Genomic DNA, 22906 nt, shown 5'->3' with positions numbered 1-22906 from the left:
ATAAATTAATAAATTTAAATGGATTGATGGTATATTATTTTTTTATTTTAATAAAATATGATAAATTTTATATTTTTTCAATAATTAATAAATATGATATGATTGGTTAATAACAATAATTGATAATTTGATTGATGTGATATAAATAATCGTCATGATAAAATTATAATAAAACATAAATAAAGAAATAATAGATATCTTGTGAGACTGTTTCACATATTTTTATTCGTCAAATGGATCAACTCTGTCTATATTTATAATAAAATGTCTTAATTGACATGCGTTTCACTTCAACTTTTGTACTCTAAACACTTGTTTGGAGGGATAGGTGATCCTCCTACATGTTCATCTTACATGGTGCATGAAATATAACTCATAAAATCACACAACGTTGGTGTAAACTATGAGTGAAGGCAAAATCTATTTGGTAGCAAATTAATGAATCTGAGGACGACTTTTGCGACATTTGAAGCAGCAAGTGATCCAAATAAATTAATGGAGTTTTGTCCCTTTTGTGCACCTGCTAAGTCCGATAGCCCACGAATCACAATAACTGGGAATCCATTTGATAAACTAGTCTGCACAAACCACAATTTGGACGACATGGCTTATATAGTTATATTCAAGGACAAATTTGGACGCGAAAGAGATCAAGAGACGGGGCTAACCATTACTACCGCGGTGCTCTCCATATCAGCAGATGACACCCCAAAAGTTTGAAACAGGAAGTTCCTATAAGCTCCATTATCAAGAAATATGTTGGCCGTTGAAGCCTTCATCCCAAGTACAACCTTGGGCTTATTCTCAAGGCATAGACTTGAATTCACACACTTGTCCAACTCCAGTCCCTGTATAATTTCATTTTACATATATTTAATTGTGATTTAACTTTACAAAGGAACTCCAAATCCTCTGTTCTATATTGTGAATTCCATCTTGTATATCATGTATACTGATAATTGATAAATTACAAGTCATGCACGCTGATCGAATTTAAACACGTAATAGAACCACAATAAGCAATAGAAGATGAAACATCATTGGAAGAGAAGATACGAATTTCGGTAAAAAGTGCACATACATAGATTAGACATGAGATGGGTGGTGGTGGCTGTCATGGTTGTTGTCGTCTCACAAATATATTCGGCGAAAGAGATGTGTATTAGTTAGGCTAACCTGGAGAGCCGAAGCTAATTGGAGCCAATTGCTAGTGACATTAAACCAGAGCATTTGTTGAGCAGTATCAGCCTCTCCGGACTCAGAATAGAATTGCTCTGCCCTATATACAATCATCCCTAAAGAACTATTTCCTCCCCAAGGAATATTGTATTCCTTAAATTCAAGATTTGCAAAATCATTTTTTGAGACTTCGGCAGTGGGTTTCTATCAAGAAAAAACTTAAATAAAATGAAATAAAATTGAAGTCATATATATACAAGAAGATAGGATGAAATGTGATCAGATATAAGATGCAGATTGGACCAATTTAAGTTACCAGCCAATCCCACAAACCAGTGTTCACGAATTGGTTCGGAATGACGACATCTCCAATGTTCATGGAAGAGTTGAGATTCCCAGAAATACCAAAGTGGATCAGCCCACGAATGTCAAAGAGATCCAGCATCTGTTGTGTTGCTGCAGCAGCATTCACCTAAACATGAATAAACAACATCCCTTAACAAATTCAACATCTTTTTTGGGGGGAAAAATTTCAGATTTTATATTTTAAAAGCCTAAAATGGAAAGATTTACCATCCCAACTCCACACCTGACATAAATGACTTCCTTTCTTTGCAACTTCCCTACTCGAAATCGCCTACCTTTAAAAACGTATAGTTCAGCAATATCATTACACTGTTTACACAGACACACAAAGAAATCTTGAACCAAGGTTGAATATAGCTTAATCCAATAAATTCAGTAAGTTACCAGACAAATCAAGAAAGGGGTGCCGAGAATCGGGCTGGAAATAACCAGTGGCAAAGAATGCATCTTCTTCAAGAGAATATACTGTGATAAGACCAAGATAAGGGCCTTTGCTGTTGATTTCTCTTATTATTTCTAAAGATTTCAGCCTTCGTTGTGGAAATCCCAACGCATGAAACACAAGTAGAGAAGATAAAAATAATTGGGAAACTGAGAGTTTGAGGTATTTGGATGCTGCCATTCGTTGAGCAGACCTCTCTCTCTCTCTCTCTCTCTCTGGCTCCACAAAATGTTCAATAATTTAGAAGAGCTGACATCCAAGTCTACAGCTGACTTGGGAAGTTCCTAAAGCAATTGAATTCAACCTCAAATTTGAATTACTCGGACACAACATAAAGAAGCTTGAACTCGATCAATTCGAACCACTTCAAGAGTTTAATTTGGGTTAAAAAGTAATTTTTTTTACAATACTTTATTTTTAGTTGTTCAAGTATAACACTCGTTCGTGTTAAAATAATAACGAGTTTGATGGACTAAATAAACGTTTAATCTATGGTTAGAAGTTCGATTTTTATTTTTCAAATTTACTACTAAATTACATATATGATTAAAAATAAATAAAATAAAATTATGAATTATTTTTAACAATTTAATATTAATTATCAATCTTTACCATGATTTCATCCATAACAATGTACATTTTACATACCAAAACTATGAATGGCACATTGGCACGAGTCCCCCTATAAATATCTTTGTTTTTTTACACAAGCGTGACACACCCAATGTCGCTTGATCTCGAGTTCTAAGTCCTATCAAACCTATATTTCACTTGACTTTTTTCGCTACGCGTCCCAACCATCTGTTCGTCGGCCGAATTCGACCTTCCGGTGAGCCAAACTTCCATACATGTCAGAAAACTTTGCCAGGCAGTTACTTCTGATTCCATAATGTGCCTTGGTATTCCTGCTGATAGCTACTCCCGAAAATTTAGAGGTGTCGATCGCCCACGCGGGTTTAACATACTCGACCACACTGGACAAGCTTCCATTCGCGTACAAGTAGTTCATTAATACATCCTCACAGTTGAAAAATTCATCCACCAATGCTCGACCTGATGATGCATCATTACTCCAGTACCTCTCGAATGCAACCGTACTATCGATGAAAGCTGCCCCAGTGAGAATCATGTTATACCCGTCATGTCTTCGAGCATGTTTCTCGCCTCTATACTTGAACGGGATCCCATCTACAAGCCGAGGGTAAAATCCTACAATCCTGTCAGGGTGCTCTCGCCAGACTCTGAACCCTCTTTCGATATCATCACACGTCATCATGATATCATCATCGAGCTCGAGAACCGCTCGAGTTTTTATCAGTGGATCAGTTTTGAAACGATTGTTCAACGAGTTCTGCTTCTCTACTCGTATTCTTACAGGAACTGCTGTGTCGAAGTCTCTTGGTTCCGGAGGTATTCCTTTGTTCCACACGACGACTATCTCCCGGACCGAGGCACATCTAGAGTAATGCTTTATGTACATTTTCAGATTCCAAATCCGGGCGTCATATGTCATTGTTAGCAACGTGAACTGGGAGTAGCGACTATTTAACGGATATGGCTCATTTCCACCATTTCCACCATATATATACCCAACCCCGGTGCATGTTAGTATCCCAGAAAAAACGATAACCAAAGCCAAGATAATGATTCCAGTACATGTACTCAATTGTATTCTGGCACGAAGCAACGAGGTTGCTCGGTTCAAACGACTGCAAAATAGTCTCAGCTTCGAAGATAGTGCGCTCGACCTTTCCCAAGTCAAGAAAGTATCACTTCTCTTTCCCATATTGTGAGGGCACCAACTCAATGGGACTATACATTTAACTACCCCGAGAAGAATTCCCACAAGTACCACAAATGCAGCCACAGATGCAATCGAAACCAACCCAAGAACGAAGCGCCGAACTGTATCTCCAGAAGGTACACGGTCCCCATCAAGAACGGCGATCCATTCGCCAGAACGGAGCTGCTGAATATCAAGGTGATGGCTTCGAGCACCATTCCAAGCATTCCGTCCCTTACTCGACTCTTCGACACCCAAGGGAACCTCAACTTCTTTGAACTCATTTTTGGTCAGAACTTCAATTTTAAACACGCGAGTACGTTTGCCATACGTTTCACCACAATCTTGACCGATGCGATAAATATTTCCATTGTATACAAATGGCCTGCCTCCATTACGAGCTCCCATGGTCTTGTCTGTGTTATATATGGGGTTCTTCTTATGAGGTTTCCATGGACCAAGAGGCGAGTTGCTGTACCAGATCTCAAGCTGCCCATTTTTATTGGTGCCAATCCTGCTATGGTCCGAACCAAAAAGCCAGAACTTTCCTTCATAAGGGATTATAAAAGCATCAACGAGCGGTTTTTTCATGATTACCTTTTCCAGTGTCCATGACAAAGGAAAGTTCGTAGCACGATAAAGGCGAAGATCCCCTTTCGCACTACCCTCTGGCATCATATATATCTGTGGAAAAAATGCACATTTGAAAAATATTGAGTTGAAAGAATCAATCAAGACTAAAAATAATGAAAATACATCAGTTTATTTATAATACTAGGGCTTTCGAGTTAAAGAAGTGACATTATATTAAAGCAAAATCAAATGCCCATGAAATCTCACATTTCCATTATGGTTGAAGACATATGGATATGATAGATGCCAATCTTCGTCAAGGGATATACCCAAATGCTGCCATGTCACTCCCTTATCTATGCTCCGTGAAACTCCAATGTCGCCTTGCATTGTAATCGAATTTTTTGTTTCATAAAACAGGTAGAGGACATCATTCTGAATAACAATATTCAATATCAGCCAAAGTGATCGCACAAGCATTGAACATTCAAATATGGCACTCAGATTCATCTTATCTAAGAGCACCATAAGTGTCTCAATAATGTAGACGAACACACGAACACCGTATATCCAGCAACTATATGCATATATACATGCTTATGCTCACCTTACAATTTTTTCATTTCCCATTCCTAAAATTTTCTTCTGTCTATATGTTATTTTGTCAAGCATATTTGTTATATCCGCTGGCTCTCATATATCAAAAGGCCAGCATATGGGTAACTGAAAATAACATATAAAAAATACAAGATACAGACTCTATGAGATTCGAGGACCACTTTAAAAGACATTCTATCGTTTTTCTACATATAAAAGTTTAGTCCTTTTTAACACAGGAAAAAGATGCATCCTATAAAGTATAAACAACTTGGATAAGTTTATACTATACTAACACCAAAACTCTCACAAGCATACATGCAGAGAAGAGATCACAACTCCTGAATATTTTAACATCGTATTGCACAGAACTCCTGAATATTTTAACATCGTATTGGACAAACTTAAGTTCAAAATTTATTTTAAAAAAAAAAAGAATAAGAAAAACAGAAATTACCTGCTGATAAAGAAAAGGGTCAGCAACAAAATTACTGGGAAATCCTGAATTAGAAGGTGAAGCACAAGTAACTACAGGGTTGGCTACTGGCCATGCTGCACTCTTGTCCTTCCATATATTCATCTGGGAAAAAAATCACGGAAGTAAGAAAAAAAATGAAAATTTTACGGAAGACCCAGAGTTTCAGATCCCCGAATTTACCTAATTTCAAGCTCAAACATATTTAAATTTTTGTACAAGAGTTAGTGTTGGTGGGTGGGTGTGTGTGTGTGTGTGTGTGTGTGTGTTTCTCACATATCATCTCTGCTGCCAAACTTTTCAATTTAAAGGCATCAAACATTTAAAACTCCAAACAAACGAAAAAGAAAGAAAGAGGCAATCAAGAAAGTAAAAGAAAGACCTGAAAACATTAAATTATTTAAAATCCAGGCTCGGGCGAGGTGGAATGGCTACGTAAAATATCCACATAATCAAGAAATTGGAAAAATAAAAAGGAAAAATTCAAACTTGGATCTTGTCCACTGTCACCAAGCAATCATAAACACAAGAAGAAATGGTCAACAAACGAATATCGCTCGCAAGACACAGATAAATCTCACAATCACCCTTAATTTAAGAAACCACCGCTGTACTATTTTGTACCCGTCAAGTAAAGTGATCGACTGATTCATAAATTACAGAAGTTTGAAAGAAATACAAAATTCATGTTATTTAGTATCGGAAATCAAATTATTTTGCAAAAAAAATCATTTTTTTAATCGAGTACTTGGAAAAATGAAAATATGGAAACTGACCTCTTCGATGGGCATAAGAGAAAAGGGCGAGTCCCCGTAGAAAATGCCGATAGCCCAAGAACCCTCACTGTCTTCTGCGCATCCGAGTGCGGCGACCTCCGACCGCACGTTAGAGGTGAGCGCAAGCCGACCATATAAACTCCCAATCAACCCCAAGACGACAAACGAGAACAAGAAATACGTAAACGTTGAAGACACCGCACACTGCTCACTGTTACTATTTACGCCGTTTCCGTTCTTATTGCCGCCGCCGCCGCTCTTCCCACCACCATTTGCGCTGTGCCACCTCCACCTGAACCACCCGCCGGAACCGCCACCAGAAGCCACAATTGGACTTGAACCCATTTCTGTAGACAGAAAACTAATACTGGGTCCGTAGCAGAGTGAGCGGTAGAACTCTCCGCCGCCGGTAAATTATCACCACCGATGCCTGAGCCGGCCTTATGCATGCAACATTTTAAGCCAGATATGATCGTGAAAAAAGTAATAATAAACTTCACGTACAAGAACCAGCAGAGGTTTTAACGGGATCTATAGCTCTACTTGTTTCTGGATCGTTGGATTTCGTCTTTCTCTTCTTCCTCTGCAAAGATTGGATCTTTGAATTGATACCCGAAAGTGAACAACAAAACCGCGGCCGGGTTTTTAAGGGGGAGACGAAGGAGAAACGTTTTAAACTTTTTTTTTTTTTTAAAGAACTGTAAACTTGTTGGATTTACAGTTTCATGACATCTATCTGTTGGTCATTACATACATTCGTGTGAACGAATGGGTGTCGAGGGCTTGTCTGGTTTGTGATCCAAACAAGAAATTTTGACCATTAAGGCCGCGTTTGGTTGACTGTTTGGCGTGTTTCTTGGATTTTTCCAGAATGGTCAGTTCGAAGGAGATGAAAATGAGTGGTTTCTTTCCAAATCAAAAGCTGTTAAATTTAATCTTTTTAATTGGCCCAAAAAAAACGACATTTTAAAGTGATTGAATTTTATNATATATTTGATCTGTTATCAACTAACCCTGTCAACTTTTGTATTCATTGTTGATATGACATTCTTTTAGTAGATGTACAAAATTGATATTGTTTGTCACACTTATTTATTGGACGTGATGAAACATATCAATTTTGTACATCTACTAAGAGAGTGTCATATTAACAATGAATACAAAAGTTGACACGGTTAGTTGACAACGTATGTCTTAGTAGATGGTGTATGGGGATGGATTCGAGGAACAATAAGCCGCGTAGAAGGTTTGAAAATCGGTCCACCTTGGAAATGGAAGGGCCGCCGGCTTTGAATATAAGTAGTGATGGTGGCGCCGTATGTCTTTGATTTGTCGATTTTGATTAGAGCACTCGGAAATAATATCGTTCCACAAATTCAAAGTGAAAATTAATTCATAATTATGTCACAATATTCACATATCCCGGTCATTGTATAATATTATCTACTTTGAACATAAACTCTCATGATTTTATTTTTGGATTTTACTTAAAAATCATCGTACCAATTGAAATATTATGTCATCTTATTAACTCGTGATATTTCTCTTATCTTCCAATATGGAATTTTGGCTACATTTCAACAATCTTTCCCTCCAACTAAATTCATTATGTTTTCTCATGGTTCAGGCCTTCCCTCAAGCCTTATTCGTCATCCAATCGAGGTTACTCTTCTTCACAGAGTTGGAAACTCACGCTTTACATGAAATATCGGGAGCATCACCTACCTCGATAGCTTATCTAGGATTTTTACTGTGTGCCCTCACCACCTCCTTCATTTAAGTATACGAGGATTTCACTCGCATGGTTCGATTTAGATCATGACTCTGATACCACTTGTTATGACATGAAATCGCATATTTCCATGATGATATAATATTGTCCATTTCGAGCCTAAAGTCTCGTGGCTTTCTTTTGGACGTTACCTAAAATGTTTCATTCCAATTAGGATATTATTTTATTTTTCTTAACTCATTATAATTTTTTTGATATTTTAATGTGAGACTTTGGTTGATTTTCAAAAAAAAAAAAATAAAGTTTATTCTTTGAAAATAAATATTAAAATTTATGCTATTTTTATTTATTGATCATTCGTTGTGCAACGACCCGACTCGTTATTATTATTATTCTCAATGTTTAAAATATTGTTTTTTTGAAAATAGTGCAAAGACGCGAATAATAGAGTAAGTTTCTTGTGAGACGGTCTCACGAATTTTTATCTGTGAGACGGATCAAACCTACCGATATTCATAATAAAAAGTAATACTCTTAGCATAAAAAGTAATATTTTTTTATGGATGACCCAAATAAGATATTTGTCTCACAAAATACAACTCGTAAGACCGTCTCACACAAGTTTTTGTCAGAATTAACATAAATTTCATTGTATATTCAATGAATTTATCCATGTCAAACAATCCCACCAAGAAAGCCGTGTGCTTGACCAGCTCAACCGTCGATTTAGAATTTTTTTAATCCTTATTAATTGAAATTTTAATTCACTAATCTAACTTTTTATATCATATAAATCGTAAATCATGCTATTAATTTGTCCCACATGTAATGATGAAATTGCTTATTAACTATATTTTCTAAATAGAAATCATACTTTTTTATAATATATTTTTGCTAATAATTTCGTATGGTTCTTGCTAACAGAGACTCATTTCATTAAATTAAGTTCGACTGTGAAACAGTCAGGTCTATATTTAAATTGAAAAATGAAAATTAATATTATTTTACAAATATATCTCACAAAATTGGTTAATGAGATCAAAATTTTGTGTAGTTTAATATATTTATATTAGATAAACCCATTTGGCCTTTATATTTAAATTATAGGTTTCTATTATTTAAATATCAAGGTGTGACGTATACTTGCCATAAATAGCCAATTTTGTATGATAAGAAGATTCAAAATTGAAATACTTCCAAAACGACAATAGTTTTGAATTTTTTAAACAATAAATATTGTTTATCTAGATTTAATTCGTGAGATGTGACGATGAATCGAAATATAAGAATTATATAGTTATATTTTACCTATACTCATTGGAAATGAGAGATTTTTTACTTCCATTCCACATAAACATTAAGTGAAATTCATATTTAAAAAGATTTTAAAATATTCAATTGGAATTTCAATGTTTAAAAATGAAGATTTTAAGGGAATTTTTTATTAATTTACTCATAACTATGATATCTAGTCAATTTAAAAAAATTCATGTGTTAGCTCCGTGAATTATATATTTAATATACTTACACGTGATCTGAATAATAATTAAAAATTATAAAAAAAATCATAAATCCTTTTTAAAAAATCATTTAAGCACCAAACACTTACAAAAATTCTAATATGTACCAAGATTTTTTGGCGAAGACCTTGACCTGAAATATCGTGCCATTCAAGTAAATTCCCAAGCCGGGTGGGTTCATCTTTGGAAAATGTCTATTTTTTCTTCTTCATTTTCCATTTGGCTTCGTCTTCTATTTTGTGAAATATATAATATTCATATAATCCAATTGTCCTTATTTTATTATTGGTACATTTTATTTTGATTTGATTTAAGAATTGAAGAATATACCAAGAAACGATCAATATCTGTCGTCCATTATTTTTCAATTCAAGATTAGACTGAATTTGTAAATTACTATGTTAGTTCGTATGTTTATCCAGTACAATTACGAAGGTTGGTGCTGCTGAATTCATCCATTAATTATCATTGAAAGTTTTTATTATATTTCTTCAAAAATGTTTTATAAAAATTTATAAACCTATTGGGAAACAAGCCAATTATTACTGAGCATATCTCATGTAAAACAGTCTCATAAATATTTATTCGTGGGACGAGTCAACGTTGTTCATATTTATAATAAAAAGTAATAATTTTGACATAAAAATAATATTTTTCATGGATGTCATGCCAGCAACACCCAGAAACAATAAGTGAGCACTCAAAATTTGCGTGTAACATATTAAAACTATTTATGTGTATGATATGCTGTTTTTTTTTAAAATAAAAATAAAAAAATTAACGGTATGTTATTTCCTATGCGTATCTCTTGGTTTCGAGGAGCCATTCTCTCGGATGATTTGATGAAACAACCGCTTAAAACAAATTGCAAATAATTAAAAAAAAATTTATTATAAGTTAATATTATTTTTTAAAATTAGATTTTAGCTTTGGGTTTTGATTTGTAAATGCATTATTATTGGAAAATTAAGTGATTAAGAAAATTCTAAATTCTTATTCAAATAGCTATGTAGAATAATTCTGATCAATTAATATACGTGGAATAATTGAAGGCTAACTGAAATTAGACTTAAATTTCACAAATTAGTTATGCTATTAGGTTCTACAAGGTAGATAGGTAGGTAGAACTATTTATTTTATTTTATTTTATTTTATCGCAATTTATTAATTTTCTTATAAATTTTAATTTTTTTTAGAAAGACACAAACTTGTAATTTTGCTACTCAATAATTATTTATTTTTATTTTTATTTTTATTTTTATTTTTATTTTTATTTTGTTTTTTTTTAATTTTTAGGGTGGGAAAGAGAGTTAGGCTCGAACCTAAACCTAGGTCAACAAGTGACATCTACTGTCACTTAGGCGAAAACAAATATCTCTAGACTTTAATAACATTAAAATTTAAATATATTATTCATTTTTATAAAAAAAATCTATTCACAAAGGATACGGGACCGTTTTCGTGCACACATACATATAATAAATTTTAATTTTTTAAAACAATAAGTTTCTTTTGTATATATACTGTAACAACTTTGGGTAATCTTTTCCATAAAATTATTATTTGTTTACCTTCTTATTTTTATTTTTTGTTTTCTTACAAACATAACATACTAAGAAAATTATTATTTTAAAATACCCATTCTATCAACCAATCTTTATCAAATTTGAAACACGAATTTTTATGATACGTTATCACCAGTCAATTTTGTTAAACAGATCACCCATGAAAAATAGTGTTTTTTATGTCAAAAATATTACTTTTTATTGTAATTATGAATAGAGTTAACCCACTTACGAATAAAAAACCACGAGACTGTCTTACTAGATACATATTCGGTTTGAAAAAGATTCTAGAAGAAATGTTCCTATATCGGATTTTGAATCAGATTTCGGATCAAAAGAAAATAAATAACATGTGCGAGAGAAAAGAGAGATTCTTGCACTTGATGGCCATCTCTCAACTGAAGTAACAACAATCAAGAATCTAAAAGACGACAGAATATCAAAGTAAAAGAAGGAAAGAATCTAAAGCCGCCATTTATACATACAGAAAACAAAAACAAAAAGTACCGTGTATGACAAAGACAAAGTAGCATTCTATAGGTACACCAATTAATGGAAAGCTGTGACTCATGAGAATCACCCTCACTCATCCGAGGGGCTCCCCAGTTTCCGATCAATCGCCACGTAATTGCTGTCTCTAGCATCAGCTAGAACCCCCTCGCTTTCACAACGAGCCTCCTCAATCGTACCCATCACTGGATTATCGTGTGATCTCGAAGAACGTATTTGCCCGCTTAACATGCAATGACAATAATGTGAATTGATGGATTGCACTGTGTACTGGGATCTGATAGCTGAGCTGAACATCGGTTGCATGCACCACCGTCTCTCAGGGAGTTCACGAAGGGAAATTCGACATACAGGGCACGTGAAATGCCTGTGAAGCCAAATGTCGATGCACGTTGCGTGGAAGGAGTGGCCACATAGGGGGAGGATACGTAAGGTATCTTCATCATGGTATTCAGATAGACATACAGTGCACCTGCGGATAGGAAGTTTTTTTATGTAAACAAGCAACGTGGAGCAGGAGGGCTGGTAGAAGATGATCGCTCAACTCCTCTTCAAAATTTTTCTAATAAATTTATGTACTTTTATGTATTTAAATTAAATATATTCACGAAAATATGATATCCTCCCATAAAGTTTTAGAATTTTAGTTCATCCCACCTTCACCACTCTGCTAGCTCCACAGCAAGCAGAAGACATTAAGATATGTTTTGATACACTGAAATACAGAATCAAGCAACAAGCAACAGCAGACCGACCAGTAGTAACCAAGCACAATTCAAGAACGAGATACGAGCACAAATTCAAACTAAAGTGTTCCCATCAAATATGAAAATTCAAACAATGGCTAGTGAAACAATAAAAAAAAACAATCAAATCCATCCACAGAAATAGTGATTAGTAGCTTACTTCCAACTGACTACCTTCTAGAAGCCGAATAATTCAATAACATCTATAAGGTCAAATTTCCATGAACTTTCAAATTCTAGGCACGGAGAAATAAGCATTTTTTCCCTTCATCAATCTGTAACGATATAATAAACGACCCCTACATAGTAACTAGTTAATTGGTATGTTTGGGGTGTTACCAAGCGAGTCTACTACAATAACCTCACTTATTTTTATATGTAAATATACAATGTATATCAAGCAACAGCCTGCTTTAGTCCTTTTTTTCGGTGGTATTTTTGGATCGTCGACGCGAGTTTATCACACAGCCCATTTCTTCTTTTTAATCATCTAAGATAGAGATAGAATTTATTTAATGTTTTTCTTCGTCATTTGAATTCAATAAAACATCAGGATTTTTATTTTTATTGAAAAAGTTCCCAGCTCATGATTTATCTGGTAAGATAATAATATAAACAACAATTTGAATAAAATAATTTGTGGTGCACACATATAATGTGTATTGCATGACTAATTTCAATAAAGGCTGCACCCACTTTCCTACTCACACTCAAGCCCCAAAGATAATCCACACCTTGACGAGCGCTCGACATTTAATCTACGATCATTTGCCTTTGATTTCATCATCTTCACATTTACAGCTTCAAGTCTTTGAAACGCACCAAGGTTAGGCTTCAAGGTTGAAGCACATGCTTCATCAAAGGGCTGAGCCTAACCTTGTGTCGAGGTACAAAATGCTGAGCTTTAAGTGATGCCTAAGGGCTTTTAATAATTATGGTTAAAACAAAGTTTAAGGTTATGATCACCCCAGATCTCACAGAGAACCTGTTTTAAATCGTTACTGGCTTTAAAAAATTCTCATGCCACACTTTAATGAATTTTTCCAGCATAGTGACAGCATATGATTATGTTAAGACAGAGCAAAGGATGCCGCCAAATTTTGGCAGATAATCTTTAAACATAGATGCTTGCTCGATTACACAGTTCTTCCAAGAAACTATGTGAAACTCCGAATGATCAGAAGCAAACAGTTTTATGTTAATATTTCTATCTGATTTAACATTCTCAAAACTATTTCCATAAAAAAAGAGGTCAAAACAAATATACGAAATGAATTCAATTTCTACTTCATAAAGTAATAAATGGGCAGTAATTAAGCAAAGTAAAAAAACTTCAGTTTTTGAAGTATCTTCTATGACTGTAAACAACCGGTTCAAAATCAATGCAAGTGAATATCTCTCCTCAGCAAAAAGTTAACACCCATTAATTTTTTTTAAAAAAAAAAAAAATTGGTTCAGCAGACCTGGCATCAAAGCTGCTCACAAAATCGTAGAAGATTGAGTAACTTACAGAGTATTTTCTTTCGACGAGAAGCACAATTCTCGATACTTCTTTGTAGGAAAATTTGATACCACAATAGGCTCAAGGCCATGAAGGCCATGCTCCAACTGTATTTAACAAGTCAGATAAAACATCACTCAGATCTGAGAATTAAAAGTGATCAAAGCTACAAATGAAGATTCTCATTCATCATTATGAAATAACAAAGTATACAATAATAAAACAACAAAAGAAACTGTAGAATCAAAATGTCTGGATGGGACTATTAATTTAGTAAAAGTTGGCTCCCTATGCTGCATAAAGACGTGATGGAGAAGCATGTACAAGTGAAAAAAGTATAATAAACAATATTCCATCCGAAAATGCTCAAACATGAGAAGAGCTTCAGAACTACTTGAGGAAACAAACAAAGCAAAACACCAAATTGATGATACATAGTCAAACTTCAATTACCAAAATGAAAATTATGTTTGAAACACAAATATAACTAACAAAAATTATGATACGAGACAAGAAATGGTACACCATATAGTGCATTGGCTGCTAGGATCATGTGTTTTCATAGCCTATAACATGATAACTAAAATACATGTGAACTTGTTATAATTACGGTATCGCTACGACCTCGACCTTTTACTCACATAAATCAGTCCAAGTGCCACGTTTCGATGACCGTGGGTCATTGCTAGTCCGACACTGAACAGATTCGGTTATGGGTAAGGTTGCACTTAAATTTTCTTGATTTATTGGTTCAAATCAGGTGGTAAAATGAAGAGTACAGACAAAATAAACAAACATGATATGATAAACAAGTTACTTCAAATCTACATCCATAGAAAAACAGATTCAAGATTACAAAAAAAAAAAGTAGCGAAACGAATGCTTACAGTGCTAAGATCAGATCTAAGAGCCCTGGAAAAGGACCGTCTCGAGACACTCAATTGAATTCGAGCCCAAATGAGCCTTGTGCACACAAAGACTATGAACAAAGTACTCACCGCAAATCCAATCACTGTCATTACCAAATTTATACCCGAAGATATCATTTCTTTCTCTATATTTCTAGATTTCTACCCACTATATCAAAAACCCAATTCTAATTTTCCTTTCCCCGTCCCTACTTTCTACTATTTCCAATGTCCCACCGATGGAATTCCCCTGAAAAGTTCAATTATTGCACCGTTGTACATTAGCCGCTGGAAATTAAAAACCTTTTTCACAAAATTAAACACCAAGGCATAAAACGACTAAGAGAGTTCGTCTGCAAACACCGTTGCTAAATCCCTCGTTTTCCCACTTAAAAACCAGATCTTTATCCTGTTTTCCCCTCAAAAATCCATTCTTTTTCAGCACAAATCTCACACTCACTACCCCTCAATATATCCACATGAATATTCTCTTTCTAGACTCACATTTTATCAAGAAGACAATAATAATGGTAGTGGAACAGAATCCAGTGGAATTGGACTAAGGCAAAATTTTTGAGGAAACACCATGTTTGGGAAACAGATGGAAGAACAAGATTAACTCAGTCGAGCATGAGAAAATTAAAAGTTTAAGCTAACATCCAAGGACTAAAGATTTGACTAAAAAAAGGGATATAGTGACAAACTATTCTTTTGATCGATAGAAAAAAAAAAATCATTAAACCATAATAACAAAAAAAAAGTGGTTGGGGACTTATTCTTATTCTTCTTTTTTTTTTTAAAAAAAAAAGAATGACAATGAGAATTCAGCCAGTTTCACATAAAATGGAATCTTTGTTCTTTGTTAACTTCAGTTAGTGTGGTATCTAATCAGTGCTTTTTGGGTGCTAATCTTGCTGACTGTATTCCACAATTGGAATGTAGAAGTCTCTGAATATGCATAGGGACACATTCGAATAGATGAATTTGAAATCATAAATTTTTACTCTGAGCGTCGTTTCAAATTCATATTTAAAATATTTTTTTATTCAAATTTATGTGCGTATATCAAATTCATTTATTCATCCAAATACAACCAACAATACGAACGAGTATTTACTCACATGATAGATACATACGACATGGAACCGACGATTTTAATATAAAAAATAGTAATGTTAGACTTACTGTTAAGGTTACATTCATTATGAAATCTTTCTTTTTCGAGTGGAATAGATAATAAAAAATTGAAAGATATGTAATTGGATTTAAGGATATTTTTTGAATTTATCATTAAAATGTAAGCCGTGTGTAACCTAAAGTATATATCCATAATTTTCTTAATTTCTCATCTATTTCAAGAGAAGACATTGTGTTTACCTTGTCTTAGCGAAATAGGAATAAAAATTAATTTTTTTACAGTTTAAATATTTACTAATTCTGAGCTGAAACGCAAATCTTTTGACACAAAAAATCTTGTAAGACGGTCTCACGGATCAATTTCGTGGGTCGAATATCTTATTTTAGTCATCCATGAAAAAGTATTACTTTTTATGTTAAGAGCATTAATTTTTATTGTGAATATCGTTAAGATTGATCCGTCTCACAAATAAAGATTCGTGAGACCGTCTCACATATAAAGAAATACTTGCTCATCTTTTGAAACTCTAGATGAGGTACATAGGTGCAATCATCCTTTTATGAGGGGTTGTTTGCAAACATCTATGCAAAAATTTCGCCGGTTTCTATTATTTTGTCTCTTTTTTTGGGACCTACGTCTAAATTCTATGTTATAATTTTATATTTGCTCCTTAAATCTTGTTTTCTCGATCATGGTATAATTATATTAATTTACAAAAAAAAAAAAAGTGAGAGTGTCTTTTGAATTAATTTTTTGGGAGACGAGTTGTCGATCCAAGTCGACTCATGAAAAAGTATATTTTTTATTCTAAGAATATTACTTCTCATGATAAATATGAATCGGGTCAACCCTTCTCATCGTATTATAAGAGACTTACTCATTTATTTGTGGCTTTTATGTGGTCAACATAGTTTAATATTTTGAAATTGTAAAAGATTAATATAAATGTAAGTTTCTAAACATAGGACAATATTTTTTAGGGGTGTTAATCGGTCGGTTCGATTCGATTTTCGGTTTTTTATTTCGGTTTTACAAATATATAATCTGATATCCGACCATTTTTATTTGGTTCGGTTCGGTTTGTTTTCTACCGAAATGGTTCGATTAATTCGGTTTTGATACAATTATTTAAATTAATAAGATAAATATATTGTAATATATAATATGCTATCTTTTTACATGATTTCTTAGTAAAACATTTAAATATAAAGTCTAAATGAATTACATAAACAACAATCAATTAAATATTATTCAAAATAATTCATCATTCAATTATATCATCTCAAAAAATATATAATAAAAATAAAATTATTAATTTAATGAAATTTCGATTTTTTTGGTTGGTTCGGTTTTTACATATATAATTCGAAACCGAACAAATAAATTTCGGTTTTAACATTTAGGTAAAAACTTGTGTGAGACAGTCTCACGGGTCGTATTTTGTGAGATGTATCTCTTATTTGGGTCATCCATGAAAAAATATTACTTTTTATGCTAAGAGTATTATTTTTTATTGTGAATATCGGTAGGAATAACACGTCTCACAGATAAAGATTCGTGAGACTGTCTCACAAGAGACCTACTCTAACATTTATATCCAAATTATAAAATCCGGTTTTCGGTTCTATTCAGTGTTCGGTTTTTTCAGTTTGGATTTTCGATTTTTTCGGTTTTATCCGAAGTTTGAACATCCCTAATATTTTTTAAAACTAACTTAGTTCATTTCTATCGAAATTCTGGGTAAACGAGGAATACTATTTCTATAAATTTCTAATATAAAATTACATGTTTATTAAAAATGTCGTTCCACCTGAAATTTTTATTTTATTTTATTAAGTATGGTTTGGCACAAAAAATTAGTGTGCAAATTTCATCTCCCACACATAATTTAAATATTATATAATTTTGTTAATAATTCATTGTGTATATATGATTATTATTATTATTTTTGAGTAAAATATATATGATTATTTTTGGCCATACAAATGTAAGTATGCAACTGTGCATTATTCACCCAATGGTTGACTCAATAATTTCTTAATGAAATTTTTTATAAGTAGAATTATTGAACTTTTTTAAAATGCACACACACACACACACACACACATATATATATATCATATAATAATTAGAAACGAAACATTAGTATATAATAAATAATCATAAAAATCTTAGAGAAATTATTTATAAAGATTTTTTTAATTATTACATGATAATATTCTACAAGAAATCGCAAAGTCGTGGCCAAAAAATAGTCAAAAATTATATAAAGATGTTATCAATTATTACATAATATTAAAGATGTTATCAATTATTACATAATATTATTTGAGCTAAGGAATCTTTAACCAAAGTCTTCATTCCCACTCACTACTTGCATACGAGGCAATGCTGATTCATCTCAGAAGAAGACTGCATGCACTCATATATCGTCAATGGATAAAGTTACAACTTGTATTAAACTTGAATCACACAAACCATATAAAGTTACAACTTGCATTAAACTTGAATCACACAAACCATATATAGATACATACTTTATTATCACTCGTTATCGTTATTTTTTCAAATTGATTTTATCCGAAATTCGCTTGATCTTAAGTTTTCAGGTACCATTTTCGTGTATTTGATAGAAACCTGAGTCCAATCTACTCCAACATATGTTGATTTATTGACACGTGTTTTTGTCACATTAACACTATCAACATTATCATTACATATGTTTGAAGATATATATAATTTTATATATGATTGAGGTATTATATTAAAAGTAGCATCTCAGCAGTCGTCGATGTCGATTAAAATATATGTATATATAGTTGAAGTTTTATGCATAGTTGCAAATATTAAAATTCACAAAAATTTTTAAGATAAAAGTTCTCTTCCAAACCGCTTGTAGTTGACATTAATGACTTGGTACTTATATAACCGCTTGCATGTTGCATGTTAATTAAGTGGGGCTTGCTTAGATTAATTCAATATGTTGTTATAAATGTTGGCAGCATAATTGACAACATGAATTATTTATATAATTAATTAACATTTTGGTTAACACATATAATTAAATTTCGATAATCTTAACTTCAAATACTAAGAAAAACAATTATAAGATTCTCGTGGTTCCTTTAAAATTTCAGTCGATAAAACAAAGAGCAAGTCTCTTGTGAGACGGTCTCACGAATTTTATCTGTGAGACGGGTTAATCTTACCGATATTCACAATAAAAAATGATACTCTTAGCATAAAAAGTAATACTTTTTCATGGATGACCAAAATAAGAGATTCGACCTATAAAATTGATCAGTGAGGTCGTCTCACAAGAATTTTTGTGTAAAACAAAACAGACGAGATCATCTTACAAATCAATTTTATGAGACATATCTTCATTCATTCTCGACTCATGAAAATATTATTTTTTATGTCAAAAATATTATTTTTCATTATAAATATACATCGGGTCGATCTATCTCATGGTAATAACTCCGTAAGACCGTTTCAAATGAGAATTTATTCTTAACCAATTATGCTGACATTATGGATAGATCATTTATTCGATTTTAACACAAAAAAAATTCTCTCATAAATAAACTATATTTATTTGTGAGAAATTTAATTATCTTATATAATTTGTCCTTGTCATTAACAGCCCTAACTCCACCCAAATCATTTCTCTTTTTGGTAGGAAAAAAATTGAAAATCTAAATAACAATTCTTGAAAGATAATGATGGCGTGCAAGAAACTTTACTGCAATTTGATGAATATTAAATATTTTTAAATTTTTTTTTTCTAAAAAGTTCCCAAAAAGTTAATTTCCACTAGCAAGAAATCACGTTTAATTGTTCTTAGATATGCACTAAAATGCACCTATTTTTGGGTAGATGTGGTCCGTATAATTTGTACCCAGTTTACTTTTCTTAAAAGGTCAATTGATAATGCGATTAATGTACTTGAAATATTTTTATAATATTAATTAATTAATTCATGATGGTATATTTATTATTTTATCAAGAAGTTGGAATTTTTTTTTTAATTTTAAATATTTTTAAATTTTTTGTTAGAACATAATATTCCAGAAAGAAGATTTGTCATTAGGATTTTGAATCCAACATTCATATTTTATATTTAGGAATAAATGTCTAATCAAGAGTTGAAGACTTTTGAATAAAGTCATAAATAATTACGATATTTTATATTTAAGAATCAACGTATGATCAAGAGTTGAAGACTTTTTAATAAAATTATAAATAATTACGATATTTAATCGATGAAGCATTTTGTATTAATATGTTTATTTTATTTAAGTAGGGGAATAATTTTTTTTTTTTTGTTTAAAACAAGACATCTTGTAGTCATGATATGTGTGTTTTTAGATTAAGTCTTTGTGAGATGGTCTCACGAATCTTTATCTGTGAGATGAGTCAAACCTACCGATATTCACAATAAAAGTAATACTCTCAGCATAAAAAGTAATATTTTTTCATGAATGATCCAAATTAGAGATTCGTCTCACAAAATAAAACCCGTGAGACCGTCTCACACAAGTTTTTGACGTGTTTTTAATATCAATATAAAACATGCAACCGCTATTTTTTTTTAACATGTATTGAGTAAACACTCGTACAAATACAGTAAGCCGTCAACTCACGTTAATCAAATAAATTGTACTCGACAAATCATATTCGATAAGTTCGTTCGAAAAAATGTGTAGAGGGAACTGAAGTGCGATTAACAACTAAATTTGACAAAATTCATGCTGACCCCCAACAAAATATTATTCTATTTACATAAAAGAAAGGTATAATTAATCATATATGCACGCACTCGATACATCAATTACTAAATAACTAACAAGCATTGATTACTCTTCGTCACCATTTCAACCAGAAAACATAATTATCCTATCCATAATGCATTGCACGTTAATTTACGGTCATATCTGAAAAAAAAATATGATTGACGATTAATTTGATTATTTGTTAGATATATAAAAACATACATCAATGAATCGATAAAACGAAAAAAAAGAAGACTAATGAACCAAAATTCGACGTGAGCGGCGTGAAATTAAAGTCGTATGATTAGTTAACCTCTCAAATATTTGTGATTTATTTATAGATTTTTGTACAAATAATTATCGATGGATGCAGGTAGTCTAATTTCGGCTTAGTATGCTTGTAAGTTGTAATTATGCTAGTTATTGTAATCTTGTGATCTTACTTGTATTTTGCGTTGGCCCAACTAAATCATATGCGTGCTGATACTTTTTGATTGTCCAATTTGTCATGAGGCAGACCCATACCCGACCAAGTTCGATCAACCCATTTCCAACAATTATGGCCCAAGGGAAATTTTATATATATGCATGTCATTGGGTGGACAACATAATATATATTTAATTTTGATATGTTGAGACGTTTTTTGTTGAGTTATTTATGAGTAACACAAGATGTTTATATGAATATCGCATAAACATTTAATGCAACATGATTTTCAAAACATGAAAATGTATGTGATGAAACGACAGATGTAATAGTTTGACAAAATGTTCAACACCTATGAAGTGTTCAACAAGAGGCGCCCAACATATATGTATATCTTTGATATGTTGCATATCTATTGTGGGGACCTGGATGCTAATCATGTTCTTAATCGTCATTGGGACTAATTAATCAACTATAATAAACAGGGTCTAAATTTTTTTTTTTAATACAAAGCGTAAACGTAATGTAAATCGATCTGAAATACATATTAAACATAAACATACAAATCTTGTATTGTCTATGATAATGCAACTAGGTCCAACTACATATCAGTGTTGAATCCTAATTTAATTCTGAGCCCGGATCTCCACGCTATCTAGTCCAGCCTCGTTCTCTTCTTGACCCTGATCCTGTCCCACCTGTTGTCATGCACACATACAAACAAGACAACAACCGGATAACTCCGGTGAGAATTACATTCTCAGTATAAATCATGTATACATGCAATCATATAAACAATATAAAAGCATATCATAGGCATTCATAACATGTATCAAAATCAGAAACATGAATCAAGTATTCATCGCATGTATCAGAATCCGAAACATGCATCAATATCAATAAAAAGTCATATTCTAAACATTTACCAAAATCAGGAACATAAATCAATAGCAATCAATGAATCACTCTCCGTGATTCTCAGACTCAGACTCGACTCAGTCCTAATCTAGGGATCCCGATCAGAATAAGAACATACACCCACCTACACTCCCGATCGGGGTGGTGGTACGTTCTTATTCACAGACTTTGGCCCTTTCCATATCGAACATCAGTAATAGAAGCAACTCCAATTCTATCCACTTCGATATGACCAAACGTCCGATGTCCTGACCTATCTGTCAAAGACTATGGCACTTCTGCCATATTCCTATCCTGTGACAATGTGCAATGTGCCAGTGACGATTCTATCACTATCAGGCACTTCTGTCACAAGACCAATCATTTAATACCTGCTATCTATATATCAATAGAACAAGCATATCAATTCATTCATTAATTGCAAATATCAATGCAATAAAATAAAGTATGTGATTTAGGGAAACTCGAGTCAAACCTCACTCGAGTTGTGCAATCCCAACTCAACATTAATTTATACCTTTATCTTCTCGGTCCGACGAAGACGAAGTCTCGAATTCAACTCTGTCCATACCCAATCTGGCAATGACCATATCGAATAGATACAATATCAGTACATAACTCAGTTCAAAGCCTGTTCTGATCAATACTCAAATCAAAACATAATCTAATCAATGTCAACGATACAACAATACCATCTCAATCAATACTGAATCTGATCAATACCAATCTACTGATGTTTCGACGGCACAACAATACAATCTCGATAACCCCGTCAATCTCAACATCACAGACATACTACCAGAACTCATAATCGATATCGGTATAACTCATAATCTCAACGATATTGCAAATCTGATATCGAATCTAAATCGAATCAACTCCAAAAATCATAACAATTACATAAATAGTCTGTTCTTTGATCTGACTTCAAATATACGATGTCTACTGTATCAAAAACACCATATATGATTCATA

General features: G+C 32.7%; 3 protein-coding genes across 4 annotated transcripts; all 3 read right to left on the bottom strand.

Moving 5' to 3' along the window:
• Positions 1 to 249: 249 nt before the first annotated feature.
• On the bottom strand, positions 250 to 2278 carry LOC140958236 (bark storage protein A-like). Its single transcript, XM_073415615.1, has 6 exons — positions 1930 to 2278; positions 1753 to 1820; positions 1496 to 1651; positions 1177 to 1383; positions 669 to 848; positions 250 to 578 (listed from the first exon to the last, which is right to left on the bottom strand). The coding sequence occupies exons 1-6, from the start codon at positions 2165 to 2167 to the stop codon at positions 402 to 404; spliced, it is 1026 nt and encodes a 341-aa protein (XP_073271716.1). The 5' UTR covers positions 2168 to 2278; the 3' UTR covers positions 250 to 401.
• Positions 2279 to 2561: 283 nt separating this feature from the next.
• Positions 2562 to 6927, bottom strand: LOC140959336 (glucosamine inositolphosphorylceramide transferase 1-like). Of its 2 annotated transcripts, none has more exons than XM_073417193.1 (4): positions 6192 to 6927; positions 5398 to 5520; positions 4611 to 4778; positions 2562 to 4454 (listed from the first exon to the last, which is right to left on the bottom strand). In XM_073417193.1, the coding sequence occupies exons 1-4, from the start codon at positions 6534 to 6536 to the stop codon at positions 2772 to 2774; spliced, it is 2319 nt and encodes a 772-aa protein (XP_073273294.1). In that variant the 5' UTR covers positions 6537 to 6927; the 3' UTR covers positions 2562 to 2771. The 2 variants fall into 2 exon arrangements, with proteins under 2 accessions (XP_073273294.1, XP_073273295.1); XM_073417194.1 differs by lacking the exon at positions 6192 to 6927 and adding an exon at positions 5798 to 6145.
• A 4526-nt stretch (positions 6928 to 11453) lies between these two features.
• Positions 11454 to 15430, bottom strand: LOC140959877 (RING-H2 finger protein ATL38-like). Its single transcript, XM_073417910.1, has 3 exons — positions 14653 to 15430; positions 13775 to 13872; positions 11454 to 11990 (listed from the first exon to the last, which is right to left on the bottom strand). The coding sequence occupies exons 1-3, from the start codon at positions 14809 to 14811 to the stop codon at positions 11591 to 11593; spliced, it is 657 nt and encodes a 218-aa protein (XP_073274011.1). The 5' UTR covers positions 14812 to 15430; the 3' UTR covers positions 11454 to 11590.
• Between the last annotated feature and the right edge of the window lie 7476 nt (positions 15431 to 22906).

This window comes from Primulina huaijiensis, chromosome 15, assembly GCF_012295235.1.
Source record: "Primulina huaijiensis isolate GDHJ02 chromosome 15, ASM1229523v2, whole genome shotgun sequence".
NCBI classification, from domain to species: Eukaryota; Viridiplantae; Streptophyta; class Magnoliopsida; order Lamiales; family Gesneriaceae; genus Primulina; species Primulina huaijiensis.
This window is presented reverse-complemented; position numbering and strand designations above follow the sequence as displayed.

Bases quoted from the DNA above. Each gene is read 5' to 3' on its own strand.
- LOC140958236 (XM_073415615.1), bottom strand. From the start codon at position 2,167: ATGGCAGCATCCAAATACCTCAAACTCTCAGTTTCCCAATTATTTTTA. The intron at 1,384-1,495 runs GTAACTTAAATT...TTTTCTTGATAG, and splicing joins CTGGTTTGTGGGATTGGCTG to AAACCCACTGCCGAAGTCTC. The intron at 579-668 runs GTTAGCCCCGTC...TGGTTTGTGCAG, and splicing joins AGAGCACCGCGGTAGTAATG to ACTAGTTTATCAAATGGATT.
- LOC140959336 (XM_073417193.1), bottom strand. From the start codon at position 6,536: ATGGGTTCAAGTCCAATTGTGGCTTCTGGTGGCGGTTCCGGCGGGTGG. The intron at 5,521-6,191 runs GTCAGTTTCCAT...TTTTTTTCCCAG, and splicing joins CTCTTATGCCCATCGAAGAG to ATGAATATATGGAAGGACAA. The intron at 4,455-4,610 runs GTGAGATTTCAT...TTTTTTCCACAG, and splicing joins TCTTCAACCATAATGGAAAT to ATATATATGATGCCAGAGGG.
- LOC140959877 (XM_073417910.1), bottom strand. From the start codon at position 14,811: ATGATATCTTCGGGTATAAATTTGGTAATGACAGTGATTGGATTTGCG. The intron at 13,873-14,652 runs GTAAGCATTCGT...TGTTAAATACAG, and splicing joins TTAGATCTGATCTTAGCACT to TTGGAGCATGGCCTTCATGG. The intron at 11,991-13,774 runs GTAAGTTACTCA...TCCTATCCGCAG, and splicing joins TCGTCGAAAGAAAATACTCT to GTGCACTGTATGTCTATCTG.